This window comes from Erpetoichthys calabaricus, chromosome 2 (genome assembly GCF_900747795.2).
Source record: "Erpetoichthys calabaricus chromosome 2, fErpCal1.3, whole genome shotgun sequence".
Lineage (NCBI taxonomy): Eukaryota > Metazoa > Chordata > Cladistia > Polypteriformes > Polypteridae > Erpetoichthys > Erpetoichthys calabaricus.
The window spans coordinates 140762484-140779962 of NC_041395.2; the positions used below are offsets into that span (position 1 = coordinate 140762484).

At 38.2% G+C, this 17479-nt stretch overlaps 1 protein-coding gene across 2 annotated transcripts in view; it reads left to right on the plus strand.

Moving 5' to 3' along the window:
• Positions 1-11432: 11432 nt before the first annotated feature.
• zmat3 (zinc finger, matrin-type 3) overlaps positions 11433-17479 on the plus strand; it is a 149677-nt gene continuing 143630 nt past the window's right edge. The window contains exon 1 of one of the 2 annotated variants that reach the window (XR_007934285.1): positions 11433-11827. Coding sequence is in view for 1 of the 2 variants with exons in the window: in XM_028792136.2 (XP_028647969.2) it covers positions 11710-11827 (118 nt within the window). In the remaining variant the exon portion in view is untranslated. The remainder of the gene's footprint in view (positions 11828-17479) is intronic. The other variant, XM_028792136.2, reaches the window with a different exon arrangement.

Sequence of the window (17479 nt, forward strand, 5' to 3'; positions counted from 1 at the left end):
TCTATCTATCTATCTATCTATCTATCTATCTATCTATCTATCTATCTATCTATCTATCTATCTATCTATCTATCTATCTATCTATCTATCTATCTATCTATCTATCTATCTATCTATCTATCTATCTATCTATCTATCTATCTATCTACACGTTCCCCTGCCACCACTTTGCAGTTTTCAATCTCCTTCAGATCAACTCTTCTGCATAAGATGTAATCTACCTGTGTGCATCTTCCTCCACTCTTGTGCGTCACCCTATGTTCCTCCCTCTTCTTAAAATACGTATTCACCAGAGCCATGTCCATCCTTTTGGCAAAATCCACTACCCTCTGACCTTCTTCATTCCTCTCCTTGACACCATACCTACCCATCACCTCCTCGTCTCCTCTGTTCCCTTCACCAACATGTCCATTGAAATCCGCTCCAATCACCACTTTCTGTCCCTTGGGTACACTGTTCATCACTTCATCCAACTCACTCCAAAAATCTTCTTTCTCACCCATTGCACACCCAACTTGCGGGGCATATGCACTAACAACATTCATCATCACACCTCCAATTTCCAGCTTCATAGTCATTACTCTGTCTGACACTCTTTTCACTTCCAAAACACTCTTGACATACTGTTCCTTCAGAATAACCCCTACTCCATTTCTCCTCCCATCCATACCATGATAGATCCACCTCCGATCCACCTGGCCTTACTCCCCTTCCATTTAGTCTCTTGCACACACAATATATGAACCTTCCTTCTCTCCATCATATCGGCTAACTCTCTCCCCTTACCAGTCATACTGCCCACATTTAAAGTTCTTACCCTCAGTTCCACTCTCTTTACTTTCCTCCTGTCCTCCTGCCTCTGGACACGTCTCCCCCCTCTTCTTCTCCTTCTTCTTCTTTGGCCAACAGTAGCCCAATTTCCACCAGCACCCTGTTGACTAACAGTACTGGTGGCGGTCGTTGTTAACCCGGGGCTTGACCGATCCGGTATGGAAATTTGTATTGTTGTCCACATATTGATTTGGCAAAATTTTACACCGGATGCCCTTCCTGACGTAACCCTCCTCATTTATCCAGGCTTGGGACTGGCACAAAGAAACACACTGGTTTGTGCATACCCTGTGGCTGGGTTAGTGAAAGGTACTGTTAATACTACAACATATAAAGATGTTTTAGAGAATTGGGCACTTCCAACTTTCTGGTACCAGTTAGGGGAAGACTTTTCTGTTTGATCATGACTGTGCCTCTGTGCACAGAGCCAGGTCTATAAAGACATGATTCAACAATTTAGTTATAAAGGAACTGCACAAAGCCCTGACATCAACCCTGTTGAACAGCTTTGGAATGAATTGTAACGTTTATTATAAGCCTGTTTTTCTTGTTCATCATCAACACCTGACCTCACAAATACTGTTTTGGCTGAATAGCACAGATTCACACAGATACACTCAAAAATCTTGTGGAAAACCTTAACAGAAGACTGGAGGTTGTTATAGCCACAAAGGGAGGTGGATATGGGTTCAAATTCTAACCTTATGGTATATGTCTCATATGTTTTTTTTCCCTCCAGTAAGGTGATCTTGCTGAACTTAGTTATGCCATTTAATTTTTGAGTAAAATATTAGATACATGGATCTTCACTCCATTGACCTGGACAGTGATACATGGCAAACTGAAATCTCTTATACCATCAGAGAGTTGGCCTTGACAAAGGTGAATCTTCTCTTTGTTCAATCACACAAACTAACAACTCCCTCTTATAAAATGACACATATACTTCTCCCTACTTCCTAGATGATAAATATGAGACTTAGTAATAACTGAGCTTGTGGAACTGTTTTTGTTTTGCGTTTCAGAATAAAAAACATGTGTGCAGAAATGATGATATTTATTTTTGTAATTAATGCAACCAGAAGGATCCAGGTTACTAATAATGTTCAGGGAGTGAGTCTGTTATGGTAACAGGCTTCACCTAAAAAGACATTTTATGGAAGAATAAAATTGTGACCCTTTTTAAATACAATTTCAGCAACCATCATTGTGAGAAAGCAGTTGCCTCTGTCTGTTTATACTTACCCCATACATTTCTGCATTATCATTTGCATACATCACTAACATTTATTTGCAGGCATTTTTATTCAAAGTGACTTACAAAAGAGGTAAAAATAATTGAGTAACAATAGGCTAGGGCCTGTTTGTTCAGCAAGTGTAGTAGGACAGGTAACAAAACTTGATTGCCAAAAGTGAAAAGATGTAATAACTAATAAATTTACAAACATAGATTACCAATCGATAAAGCAATTAAACATAATGCGACAACAAATCCACCAACAGTATGAAAGATCACAGAGCAAAGTTTTTTTTCTCTGTCAATTAGACAGGTTTTCAATTGCTTCTTAAATACATTGAGGGAGCCAGCAGTTCAGATGGAGGTGGGCAGCTCGTTCCACTAACTAGAAACTACACAGGAAAAGAGAAGCACCTCATCAGTGTCTCCATATACACAGGTGTTGACCCACTGACTAGTCTGTGGGCAAACATCAGGGATTTGAACTTAATGTGTCCTGCTACAGGGAGCCATTGTAGCGAACTGAAGAAAGGAGTAGCATATGCCTGTCTCAGCTAGTTAAATACAAGACAGGCAGCTGCATTCTGGACCATCTGCAGAGGCTTGATAGCACATGCGGATACTCCTACTAGAAGTGACTTGCAGTAGTCCAGACACGACAATATCAAAGCCCGGACCAGAAGTTGTGCTGCATATTCCATTAGATAAGGTTTGATCTTGTGGCTGTAGTACAGTGTGAACCTGCATGAAAGGGAAACGGTAGAAATGTGGTCAGAAAAAGATAACTGCTAATCAATCACCACCCCAAGGTAAATGGTGGTCCTTCATCCAGGTTGAAATATCAGTAAGACATACAGAGACTCTAGCTGATACCATATTGTCTTTAGGAGGGAACAACAGGTACAGTTGTGTATAATTAGCATATCACTTGTATATCATTAACATAGCATAGAACCCATGGGATTAGATGAGGGAGCCTAGTGAGGTGGTGTACAGAGAGAAAAGTAGAGGACTCAGAACCAATTTTTGGAGCACCCCTGTGCATGGCTAGTGCACCTTTGACAACAGGATACACTGTAGGATCTGCCTGAAATGTAGGACTAAGAGCAGTCCCAGTAATGCCAGGGTCAGAGAGGGTAACATGAAGGATGTTATAGTTGACCATGTTGAAGGCAGAGGAGAGGTCTAGAAGAATCAGGACTGATGACATATTGGTAGCTCTAGCAAACTGTTACTAGTCAACCACAGTCAGTAGAGATGTCTCAATCGAGTGGTTCCTCTTGAAGCTGGACTGGTTTATATTGACCAATCCATTCTGTACAAGGAAGGATGAGACCTTGGTAGAAACAGCACATTCAAGTGTTTTGGAAAGAAAGGAAAAGAGAGAGACAGGCCTGTAATTGTTAACTTGGGATGGGTAGAGTGTTGCTTTTTTGAGGAGTGGAGTGATCAGAGCATGTTTGAAGATGGTAGGAAATGTACCTGTGTTGAGTGAGCTGTTAATGATGTGAGTAATTGCAAAGATGAGTGAGGGAGGGCCTGAAGGAGATGTGAGGGGATAGGGTCAAGTGGACAGGTAGTGGGGTGACTGGAGAGGAGGTCAGAAACATCAGTGGTAGAGAGTAGAGAGAATGTGGAGCATGTTAGGTAATGCTTGGGAGGAGGCATAATGGGTGGCAGTGGGGGTGAAAACTGACTGCTGATAGCAACCATGCTATCCTGAAAAAAGGTGGCAAAGTCATCAGCAGACAAGGAGGTTGGGAGTCGAGCTGGAGGAGGGTTAAGAAGGGAGGTGAAAACAAAGAACAGAGAGTGTATGTCGGTGAAGCTGTTAATTCTGGTCTATTAGAACCTTACCTTAGAGTTGATAGTGGCAGAAGAAAAGGATGGAAGAAGGGATTGATACTTATCCAGGTCTGCCTGGGCCTTTGACTTCCTCTATTTTCTTTCGGCTGTCCTGAGCTCAGTCTATTAATTACAGAGTGCCTCCAAAAGCCAGGGACAGCAGGGTGTTTCGCATACTGGCCTGTAAGAAAGAGAACAATCATTGTCAAGACAGGAGGACAGAGTCAAGCATAGGGTGTCTGTGGCATACTGGTATCAAGAGAAGTGGTTAGGAGGAAGGAGAGCAGAGGAGACTGTGGAAGAGAAATAAGTGGGAGAGAGGAAGCATAGGTGATGGTGGAAGGATACGGGGGGGTGGGAGTGAGGAGAGGGAAGCAGCAGAGTGAACTGAATGAAAAAGTGGTCAGACGTGTGTAGAGGAGTGGCAGTTGCATGTGTAGGAGTTGTGGGGTGTGGAGCTATGTGATGTTGAAGAAAGAAAGAAGAGAGAAAAAGTCAGCAGCAGGAGGGCTGTCCAGGTGGATGTTCAAGTCCCCAAAAATTAGAAGTGGGCTGCCGAATGAGGGAGGGAAGAGAGCAGTCCATCCAGCTTATCAAGGAAATTCCTGAGCAAACTTGGAGTGAGATAAATAACAGCAATGTTTATGTTAATTGGAAAAGAAACAATAAGTGCATGTTACTCAAAAGTAATGGAGTTACATACATTACACAGAGGGGTGAATCTCCTGCTCTTGGATGTAAGGATACCTGTCCTTCCACCCCTACCACTGGAGGGGCAGGAGTGGGAAAAGTTGATGGCAGAGAGGAGTGCTGTCGGTTTTACTGTTTTTTTTTTGGTCTAATCCATGTCTCTGTCAGAGTCACCATTTGGAGATGCGGTTTGGTGGCAAAAGCTGGTATAACGTCTGCTTTCTTGACCCCAGATTGGCAGTTCCATAAGCCAAAGGAGAAGAGGGTGACTGAAGTGGTGGCTTGATGCTGCAGATGAAGGTAGTCTGGATTTCTAAGTTTCCTGCTAAAGGGGTGAGAGAAGTGTCTTGTGTTAATAACAGGAATGTATTATTGACAAAGGCTGAAGACAATATTGAAAGGAAAGCAATAAACAGTACCTTAGTCAAGTAGGAGTGACAATTGCCTTGTCTGGTGTTCTTGCTCGGTGGACCCGCACAGGTAGAATTGGCCCTTACTCAAGGGGGGCTGACGGTTGCGCAACAGCTCCTAAGGTTTTCTTAAGCAGGGAGCAGCATAATGAGCCCAGCAGTGACTTATGAAGCAATTAGCAACACATACCAAGGGACACTTGTTAAACAGATCAAAACTAGACAGTAAGCAGGCAAACAAAGACGAGGGTCGATCGGAATACTTAAAGCAGAAAGATAAACAGTAAAATCAACTTAATAATAATAATAACTAAACACAGATAACTATTTGAAATGCACAAGTACAAATCACTAATAGAAATCCAAACCTGAAGAATCATACCTCCCTCGAAACAGATGCCTATAAACCCAGAAATTACTCACCTCTGACAGCTTTTAAAGTATGTGTATGTTCCAGTCAAAAGAAGTGAACAAAGTGAATCCAACACCAGTGAAAAAGGTTACAAAACAGGACGCCATTTGTCTTCAAAGCTGACAACATCAGGGTAGTAAAGTACCAAGTGGACATTTTTTCTCTTTCACCAGCTTTTTACTCATCCTTCACATGAATGACATGAGTCACATACCAAATTCCTGCTATCCTTGCTCATTTGCTTCAGTTCTGCATTATACAGCTGTATCTACTGATACATAGTTGAACTACAAACTGCCTAAGCTTAAATAACATCAAGTCTTAGGGTCCACCAAACACTAAACTTCATGCTAGGTTTTAGCTGTTAATGTTTACTTCTTTCAAACACAGTGAAAAAAGCAAAAACAAACCAAAAAAATTAATTACTGAAATAAAGATTATTAGAAAAGTAAAATGTGACTAATGCCCATTAAAAGTATGTGAACTGCATGCCAACTTTCCCCAGAGCAATGTATGTAAAACATAAAACTAACTTGGTCAGGATGTCAGTCTATTATAGGGCACAGTCAAAAACATTAGGCAAAGTTAGAGATGCCAAAAAAAACAAAACAAAACAAAAAAACAAACAAACGCATGTCTTTGGAATGAGAACTATGTGTATAATTATTACAAATTATATAATTTATGTAAGAAAGGGCTGCACAACGAAAACAACAATTTCCACCTATTTAGCACATTTCTAATAGACAGGCAGATAGATCTACACAAAATGGAGCAACTACCATTGTTGTCAAACAACTGTGTGAGACTGGGTTTGAATTTCAGCTTGTTTGCTGTATCTGTGACTCTGTGACCTTCGCAGTTTCCCTGATCTGGATCTTTGGGTGGTGGTGAGTGGGGGTTTGGTGCTAATCCGGTTTCCTGCCAGATCCAACAAGTATGTGTAGGCATATGAGTAAAGGTATCATGTGAGTAAGTGACAGCCCATTCAGGGTGAGTTCCAGTCTCATATTTAATGATGAATGAATGGGTTTAATTTTTGGAACAATACATTATATTATCCAGCCATGCACCTAACCATTATCAAATCTGTTTAATCCAGTTTGGAGTATCCTGATATCACTGGACACAAGGCAGGAACCAGTCTTAAACAGGGCTCCAGTAGGTTATCTGAGGAACAATTATTATTGCTGAAACCATTACAGTTATGTCTTTGTAAAAGTCCAGTTTAAATACTACTAAAGACAGGTTTACAATTGAACAAATGCATCAAAGCGGTCAAAGGGATATTGAGCCATGGGTTAGAAATTGCACAGAAAAAGTGGTGCCACCTAATACTAAGGCTAGTTTTGCTTATTCCTCCTATATGCCTTTTGCATCAACTAAACATCTCTGTATCCATCCAGCCATTTTCTTAATATACTGTTCCTAGCTCACAAGTAGTCATAAACCATCCTAATAGAACTGAGCAAGGCAGGAACCAAATATTCAATTCAATTCAATTCTTTATTGTCAGGTGTACAAGTACAAGTATCATTTACAATGGAGAGGTTGTCTCATTATCACAAGGCTCACTCATGCATCTATATCTATATTGGATTTATTCCGAGTTACTAGTTTACCTAGTATTTGCATCTTTAAAATGCGTATCCAGAGTTAAACCACATGAACACTGTGAGAGCATATAAAAACAAAAAAAAACCCCAGTTATTTATATAGCTCATTTTCATACGAGATGTCAAAGAAATAATTAAAAGAAAAGAAAAACAAGTTAAACCTGGCAAGAATAATAATGAATAAATAACAAAAATAAATAAATACATGCATATATAACATAAATATATAATTAGTAAAAAGTAGAGTCTAATATATAATATAGTATTCTAAATCTCTAAAGATCAGTGTGATGAAAAGGTCAGGTAACTGGGAGAGAGATGTTGGGAGTGTGCACTGATAGCATGTTGTCACACCCACCACACACTGAACCACCTGGATTGGGACCCGAGTGCAGCAAGTGACACATCAGCACCACATTGGAACAGTGTGAGGTTTTTTTTTTACGTTGACTGGAGTGCCAATCCTGTCACCAACCCCCAAATTTTCCCTGTAAGTTGGAGGACCTACTTTCAGGGCTAGATGGAGGTTAACATCATAGCCAGGACGAAGCAATTGCAGGTTAATGGCCTTGCTCAAGGGCCCAATGGAGTAGAGTTACTTCAGCGTTTACGGGATTTGACCCAGTAACCTTCCGATTGCTGGCACAGATCTCTAGCTTCAGAGCCACCACTCTGCCCACAGCTGGGAGGACAGAAAAACAAGCTGGAGAAAAAAACAAAATCTTCAGGGGTTCCAAGGCCAAAAGACTGTCCAGCCCTGACTTGCATTCTGCCTGACACTGATGTCCTAAAGTCATTCCTCATTGTTTCCAGGCATGGTCCCAGGGGATTCACCGCAGTAGGTTTTGTGGACAACTGTGGCACACACCTTCATTTGGGCACCACAGGTGCACTCGATCAGGTAGTGGTCATGCAAAACCACTTCAAAGCCTACATGGTAAGGATCTGTACTTATTTGTGGCTACTTCTTGAGTTTGGAATATTTGTTTAACCTTAGCTTTCTTTAAATTTGTTTTTGTGTATTATTTACTGAGTTTTTGCCACTGAAATTTAGTTTTCAACACGCTTAACATGAATGGGTGGATTTGAGTCACTGTGATGCTCTTCTGTGGTCATTAATCATTTGCGCCAACTAAACCTAAAAAGGTATTGAAGCTCTGTGAAAGAGAATAAAAGCACAGATTTTCCTAAAGTAGTATAGGTTTTGATTCAGTTTCTCTTCACTGTGATTTATGTTTTTGCTCTTTTCTGAAAAATTCCACAATCGATTAATTCCTGTCTGTTTTACAATTATGATTTCAATGTTTTTGTTAAACCTCAATCTATGTAAACAGTATGCTTTTTCAAGAAGGATGTTCTCATTAGTGAAACATGCAGAGAGTAAAAGGGCAAGGAACTTAATTAAAATGTTGGGAGCTATCAGGTGGTGACTATAAGTGATTTACCACTATAAACATTTTGAATTGTTTCTGTAATTCAGTAGAATACATGAAATATTGCTGGACAATTCTAGTATAACTGGATTAATACTAGCCACTTTTTTCAGTTTCTAAAATCTAAAATTTATGTATCATGTTACCTTAAATATCTGAAATTTAATGTATAACATGTGAAATCTTCCATAAGGGTATGAAAAGCAAGAAGATGTGACTTCATTTTTTTCTCAAAGATCATATAGAAATGAAACAGAAATTTGGAAGACACATTACTCGCTCTAGTATCATTTTTTGTCAATAAAAAAGGGGGAAATGAAAAAGAGAATTATTTTATTGTTGCAAAAACACTTATTTTCATGAGGAGGCAGTTACGCCTCTGAGGCAAGTAAACTTTACACAATTTAGAAGAAAATTAAGTATTTTCTTTCCAACACAATGAAAGTATACCTCCTTGCCATTAGAAGGAACATTTTCCCAGAAGGTGAAAAAAAGGAGTTTCCATATATATTGGCATATCAGATTAACTATGAAAAAATACAAGATCTCAGTCTTAACTTAATGTTAGTAGGCAGCTTATTCCAAAATGTGGAAACCCTATACTGCTGCCTTTTCCTTGGAATTTTAAGTAGGTCTGAATCATGGGATTTCAGTATACACCCTGGAGTATAGACTATAATAAGGTTTATAAAGTAAAGGGAGGGCTAAACCATTTTTAACGTTTTATGCCTAAGGAAGAGCTTTTAAATTGTCTCTAAACTTAATTGAAGTACATTTAAGTGATTTAAAATGGTAATTTTTCTTAGTTCTAGTTACAATCTTATTCACCATTTTTTCAATTATAATTGTAGAGTAGCAGGTGAACAATTTGTACAGCCTGACCTTAAAGCATTAAAACAGTTAATTTTGTTTCTGATAAATGAATGCACTAGATTTTCAAGATCCTGCAGCTTAAGTAACCAATTTAATTTCACAGAAAGCTGGTTTTAGACATTTTAGTTTTATTTGTGTTCACACTGAAGAGAATGTACTGGTCAATGTATTGAATGCATTGTTTAATTAGTTTGTACCTCGTTTCTCTGTGTGTTTTAACAAAAATGTATTTTTATGTGCACTAGTGTGTGGTACTGTGGCTCTCAATCCAAGCATACTGATATTACAATTGATGTCAGCTTTTAGTGTAGACTTTCAGCATTAATTTGAAGGTATTTACATAAAATACCAGGAGACCTGTATAGGAATTACAGCATTTTTATATGCAATTCCCGCCAAAAAAGGAATCAAAAGTAAATGGACAAATTAATATTATTTTTAAAAATGTTCATATTTTAATATGTGGTTGCAAATCATTTGCAGTTAGTGACTGCCTGAAATCTGGAACCCAAAGACATCACCATGCTGTGCATTTCTTCCATGGTGATGTTTTGCCAGGCCTGTACTGCACCCATTTTCAGTTCCTGCTTATTTCAGGGGCTTGGTGTCTTTAGTCTTGTCTACAGCAAGTGAAAATACATGCGTAGTCAGATTTAGTTCAGGTGATGCAATTCCTAAACTATTTATTATGCACATACCATCAATTTTATTCTGAAAATCTAAACTAAAACCATATATATTTTGTTTTATTTTAATACCAGAATGCTTGGATAAACAGGCACACTAATAATTCCATCACTGCCCAAATACTTATGGACTGCATTGTAGTAGCCTCCAGTTAAAAGAGATTTTTAACCCTACATTGTTTGAACGTCCAACACCTAGTATGACAGTGTTCTTTATGCTTTACTTTCACTTTATCATCACTGACCAATAATCAATACATTCTTTTGAAACTTAAGCACAAAATAATATTGTACCAGCACTGACAAGTTGCATCAGCCTAGGGATGAGTCACCAGAAGTATGAACTGTATCCGTCATGCAAATGAGAAGCTTCAGAGACAATAGCAGGGGAGCCTATAAAAAAGGATAGTCTGCCTAAGACACATATATATTTCCAGAAAGTGCAGCAACAGCAAGCGGTAGTTTTAAGAATAGCAAACTACAGTACCTAAAAGAACAATGTAAAAGAGTAAGGAATCCATTGGCACTTAGCTCCAATGCTATAATTTATTTGTGGGTATGTGTGCATGCATGTACACTAGCGGAGAGAATTACAATCAAGAGGTTTGTTAGATAAAGTGAAAAGAGTACTGTTGGAAATGTTTCAAGGAGTAAATTTTTACAAAGTAAATTTTTTTTTAAGAGACATCTCACAAACAAGTTGCATTTGTTTTAAATAATATTTTTTTAATTTATTATCAGCATTTTTCCTTCTCTAAATCAGACAAAGATAAAAAGATGCAAGAATCCATTCTAAATAAGTAAATAAAACAAACTGAAAAAACAAGACAGGTGATCTTGATTATTTTTCTATTATAAACTGTTAATTAAATCTTTGGTAGTGTCAGGGTGGCATTTTGTATAGTTCACAAGAAAGAACAACAAGTTGGGCATAGTCAATAAACGATCGTTTAACCAAGCAGTAAGAAAAAACAAGTCCCTAGAGTCCCATTACCATACGGCCACTTCTTCTGGAAGCATGGAATCCAAAGCCGAATTTCCTTTAGGGACTGGTGAAGGGGAATGGTGAGTCATCTAATTATGGCACGTGTTTTACCCTTGTTGTGAGATATTTATTTTGTAGCTTCTAAAATGACGAAGAGCTGTGCATACGTTTACCATAAACATGCTGTTATAAAATGTGTATGTATATTAAAACAAACTGGATACCTGTTGAGAACGACTTTTTGGATAATGTTCCAAACTATTACTTTTATTGTTGGCAAACAATAACATAATGCGGTTTTGACTAATTAGATGTAGACATTTATTTGTCCCGTTTGCTCTGAAATAAACTTCTTAATTCATTCTTCGTATTTTAACACAAAGTCCTGCACGGCTGGGTCCGGAGAGGAGACGCCAATCTATCTCATTTTTATTATGGGAAGCGGAGTTTACCAAATGCTCGAGGGGAGTCATGGTTACGTATTTTCTTATCTGTGGTTGTGTTTGTAAATAAAAATCTACCTTTCATGCACCACGTTTTCTTTAATACTAAATTCTTCTGTTTTGCTTATGTGTAAAGGGAAAATCCCGATGGCAGGAGATTTTTCAATGTTCTCCAAGAACCTGTACACCCCTATTGAATCGGTGCACCGTGAGCGGCTCGAGCGTCTGGCTGGAAGTTAAAGGATGCGATGAAGATGGCGATGGATGTGAAGAATAGGAGCGCATATTACCAAAATAACTGCAGAAATTATCACTGCTTACTGCCTAACTGCGCAGACGGCCACCAGTTTGCACCGAAAGACTCTGGTAAGTTGGGGCCTGCTTCAGTGTAGGGGCATTTAGTTACAAGACGGTCACTTGCACTCGTTGCAACACGAATAACCCCTAATAGTCCAAATCTTTAGTGAGTCAAGATGCTCTTGTGTGCAAATTGTTGCGAATTATTCAGCCTCTCTTGCTATTTGACTTTTCTGCACTGGTAAATATTTCAAAGCAAAACCCCACGATCATTCTCTAGAGTCAGGGAATGCCGCGGCTGTAAATGAAAGCAGCATATTACCGAATCCGCTGACAAGGACGAAATGTGACACTTGCCAAATCTCGTGAAACGTCCAAGAAGTCGGAAGAAATGTTTGGGGGCGTTACCACGGCAACGTGTTCGCGGATGGTGTATTGAGTTTGATGTCTTTTTAACGGTAATCAGACCTTCTGGGCACATCTGGCACGCGTCACCAGAGAGGTAACCTAACACCCGGCGCGCGTGCAAGTAGCCTTACTGACATTCGGAAATTTCGTTGGGCGCCTTCACTTCACCGTTGACACACGTCAGGATTTCTCGTTCAGATATTAGTAGTCCATCGAAAATCAAGGAAACCCGGGATTCCATTACTTGCTTGATGTTAGAACATAAGGAAAAAAAAAAGACTTGTCTGTCCACGCCGCCTCGCGTGGCGTAATCTGTGCCCTGTATTTGTACTGCAGCCACAACTAAGGAAGTGGAGTGAGATTCAACCCTATATAATATGCGTTTATTTAATAGGTGCACATCTGGACGCAGAACTGCTTATCTCTAGAAAAATCGTCCATTAATCACTGTATCAGCGCCAGTTCCTTCGCATGTATATAGCGCATCTCATAACGTTGCAAACCTCCAAGGACGCTTTTATATGAAAACTGTATGGTGATCTATCTCAACCTCCACTGTACTGCAGCACCCAGATGTACGAATGTGCTTTCTGATTCAGCTGAGGATGAGTCAGTGCAGTGTCTCATCTGAATTTTAAATAGATACCCAATTCAGACTCCCTTCCTGCCTAAGAGATCAATTAAGAGTAAAATCGACTCGCAGGGAGTCCATTTGCAAAACTTTTAACCTTGCAATTTCCTTTGACACCAAAGCTTTCTGCTTTTGTCCTCAACAGACTCACAACAGCTCAGGGTGTCTGACATATCCTCTTGTGCTTTAAAATATCCCACGCACTTTATGAGGATAGCAGTAACTGCCTCAGATTGATTATGCATACTGTACTTAAAGGAGGCTTGCTTAACTCCTCCACAAGAAAATGGAAATCTTCCATTTTGGTGTTGTAATGAAACCCATCAGCTTGATTAGTAGTTCTGAATGTGCAGTAAGTCTGATGTTCTGCCTAATGGCACCTTTGGGATATTGATCAAATATCTAGCTATTCTCAATTTATTTTCACTATTTTTCTATGTACAATGCTTGTTCCATCTCTTCACTGTAGCACCTTAAATGTTGATTTGGTTGACATTTTTTAATAAATCATTTTGCCACCTGTCATATGAGCATTTATTTTAATTCATCCTAATCACATTTTTGCTTCCAATTTAGACAATTTTTTTGTGGATGACTTTATGTTTCTCAAAATCTAAAAAGCGTTATCTGTAGTTCTGGATGTTTAATTCTATTCTGTTTTCTTAATGATACATTAATATGTACTAAATACATGTATGAAACCCAATTTGTTTTATGCAGGAAATATATAAGGATTATATTCATAAAGATAACATTCACTGACATAAAGAAAGTATTTGCTCTATCTTATTTTCATTATTATTTCATATTTTTCATAATGATTTTCATTTTTTTCTTGTGGTTACATATAGAGGAAAGAGTAACAGAAAATAAGACATCAAAATTTGTGCTGCTTTTAGGTAATCAAATATAAAGTTTTGGTGAGAAAAAGTTATTGTCTCGCTAATAAATTCAGTCCAGTTAAAGTAATTAAGGTTACCTGTTTGAATTCTTTGTTTTTCAGGAAGGCCTGTTTTAGGTCAGCCCTGCCCAATATAAATACAGTGTAACTAGAAAGGGCTTTTACCATTATAATTAAGTTAACTTCATACAGGTTCTACAGATGTGTCACATTATAATACAGATCAATTTCAGAACAATGTCTGGGGACATTTATTGATATTGTTCCCACTTAGAAGGGCTATAGAGTGATTTGTAAGGCTGTGGGGCTCCAGTATACCACAGACAGTGCTGTATTACACAAATGGGGGAATGTTTATAGTGCAGCATATTATTCTTACCTGCTGCAATATAAACTTTCCCACTGTCTCCACTTTTCCCTTATTATTTCCTCATTAGAAGAGAAACGATTCTGCTAACATTTGCATTTACCAACTTTCAATAGTTACTAAGAAACATATAGCAATGTCTAAGGTTGCGTCTGTTAAAGTTAGTGTTTATGACTTCACAATCAGTAAGACACTGGGCAAGAATAGAATCCATGACCAATATGGCCTTCTGATTTATCTGGAGAGCAGTTAACACTTCATTCCACAGTAATAATCTCCTGCCATGTGCAAAGCAGGGCAATGTTAGTGGCATAGTCTGAGGAAACTCTGCTGTAACATGCCCTAGATGATTTGTCATCATTTAAGTGACTATGAATTCTGCTCTGTATCAAAATAAAGATTCTTCAGGAAAACAGGCCGTTCCTCAGTTTGTATTGAAACAGAAGCACATCTGGGTCAGGTTGCAATGCAATGGTCAGAAACAATCAAAAAGTCAATATCAGACTACCTGAAAGAAAATAAATATAGAAATCTGAAGTTACATAGTCAAATCACATTCTTATACCATATTTAGGTATTGGGGTAGAACCAGAACCAGAACCAAACAGTTCATAATCAGAAGCTCACTGATGTCACTGAATTGAAGCAGCTCTGCCAGGAGGAGTAGGCCAGAATTCTTTCCCAGTACTGCAAGGGGCTAATTAGCAATTCCAGTCTGGCTGCTGTTTTTACTGCTAAAGGCATTGTAACTTGTTACTGAATCGAAAGTGGCAATTTCATTTTCAAACACATCAGCAAATGGACAGAACATCAACAATTTGAGTTATTAACTTACTCTTTGACACTTCGCTCAGTTATATTTTTATATATTAGGGTTGAGTGTAAGAACGGATAACATTAACAATGAAGAAAATGATTTAATGCTTTTTTAATAGCAGTGGGTATATCCAGTATGCATTGTGCATATGCAGATAGTTTATTTGGAAACATCTATAGACACATGTCTTCGTTTTGACTTGCAACAAAATATAATTAATTACATTTAGATTTTGTGTAATTGCATAATTGGAAATAAACGATGAAGATGGAATACTTTTTAGCCACCATGCACCAATACTTGAATTAAAAGTTACACTATGTTAAAATGTCTCTGACGAGGTTATAGTAGCAATTCAGTTCTTTTTCCATTTATCAGTGGTTGCAAATGCCAATCCATTATAGTTACTGTATGTCCTGTGGTTTTCATTCCAGCCTGCCTCTTAGTTATGGGCCAGCTGGTGCTCACTTGCTAAATTTAGAGATAATGTCTCAATAAAAGATAATTTATCTTTACAATATCCAGTTTCCAGAACATTTACCGATCATTCACCATATGTCTGATCTATTCTATCCTAGCATACATTTTCAGACTAGAAGCTGTCCTTTTTTTATCATATTCTATACTGAACTGGTGTCCCTTATACTTACACTAGCACATTACAAGTGGAACAAATGCTACAAGAATTGTAATTGCAGAAAAGACAAAAAAAGACGTAGGGAGCAACCAAGAACAATGCTGTGAGACAGTTTAAAATGAATGGATCCATACAGTAAGTAGACATCTACTGAAGAGCTATGGACAGAGTATAGATGTCAAGAATGTAGCAGAACATCACTGATGAAGACTGAGTGTTTTGTGACATTGTTAGTTTTCGTTGCCTTATTCTTGACATTTTTACATGCCCTGTGCTGTGGCAATAACACATATCTAATATTGCATACATTATATTCAGTCTTTGATATTTCTTTTAAGCTTTTGTAATATTCATTCTGAATGGTGCTGTTATAATATACACTATTTTGTTTATTTATGCGTCACATTTGACAGGTTATTTGAGCCTGGTTTGTTGTGTGACGTGACTGGATGCCCAAGTATAAATATGGCCACAGCGCAAGTAGAACATGTCCTTCAGTTGGATAAAAAGCACAACTCTCTTCACATGAGTTAGTTTACTTTTCAAATAGGCCAAGTACTAGATTCATTCTGGGCTTTCCGATTCTGTTTTTTACTTTGAATTTGATTTTTGGCTTTGCCACAGTGCTTTGTTTGTACAATTTATTTTGATCTCTTAGTTTTAAAATTTTGCCTGGCACTGACTATGACTCTGGTTAGTGTTATTATCTCCTGCTCTTTTCTGTCACTCACAATATTCCTGGAGACCCTGTCTAATATCAGGTGCCATATCAGTCCTGATGATGATATAATAAGTTCTGGCTTCCTCTAACAATGCAATGAAAGAAGTTAGTTTAAATACAGGTGAATTGATGGGTTTGCTTTGCATCCATTTTCTTAATTAGAAGCCAGTCTCCACATTTAACTAAACTTTCTGTTTAATCGTATGTCTAAAACCTGTTTTTTGTTTTCATCATTAGAGGGCCAAATACACTACAGTACGGGATGCAGGGCATTTATTTTGGGAAATTGTAAAAGTTGACTTTATTTGGCCATGGTTTTATAACACAGGAATCCAGTCATTCTCACCAGGTTATTTTTGTTCTTCATCCTCATGCTTGTGAAGCAGGAGGCTTGTGGATTGAAAATCATTAGACATATTAGCAACACACCAGGGCAGGAGTGGGAAGGCATTGATTTACAGCACGGAGGTGGTAGCTTTGCTTATAATTTTGCAGTGTTTCTTAATATCGTTTTATTTAATTAGAAACCAATTAGCAGTGAGTGCAAACAGCTGCAAATAATAATGTACGGCAGAGGAGCTATCATTTACACCTGTGTGTATTCATCAATTGACAGTTTAAAAATAGAATCAAATAAGAGAATGCAGTCCAAAGAGAGCAATCGACTTGTGAGTGAAGCCACACCCACAACATCAAACATTAACAGAAAAACAAATCAACCCATTATCAAACCTGCTTAATCCAGTTCATTATCCTGAGGGCTGGAGTCTCTGTGATCAACATTGGATGTAAGGTTGGCACAAACCCTAGGCATGGCATAGTCAAGCACATGCTCACTGACATTCATACCAGCCAAATTTAGAGCCATCAGTTAAACTAATCCACTTGCCTTTGGGATATGGGAGGAAAGCCAGAGCACTTGAGAGAACACACAGGAAGAGCATGCAGACTCCATGCAGGCATGACCCAGCCTAGATCTGAACCAGGCCTCTTGGAGAGTGGAAACCACTGTACCACCATGATGTCCATCAGTATATAGTGCACATAAATATGCCAAAGTAGATGTCCTACTCCCAGTTCTGTAAGTACAGACAAAAATCACGAAGAAGGCAAAATGTTTAGTTCAAAATAATGTAATATTTATACCTTATAAGTGTTTTATATTTATAATAATATAAAAGAATAAAGGAAAATGAAAAAAATGGGACATCTATCATTTTTTTTCTAAACTCTTAATTT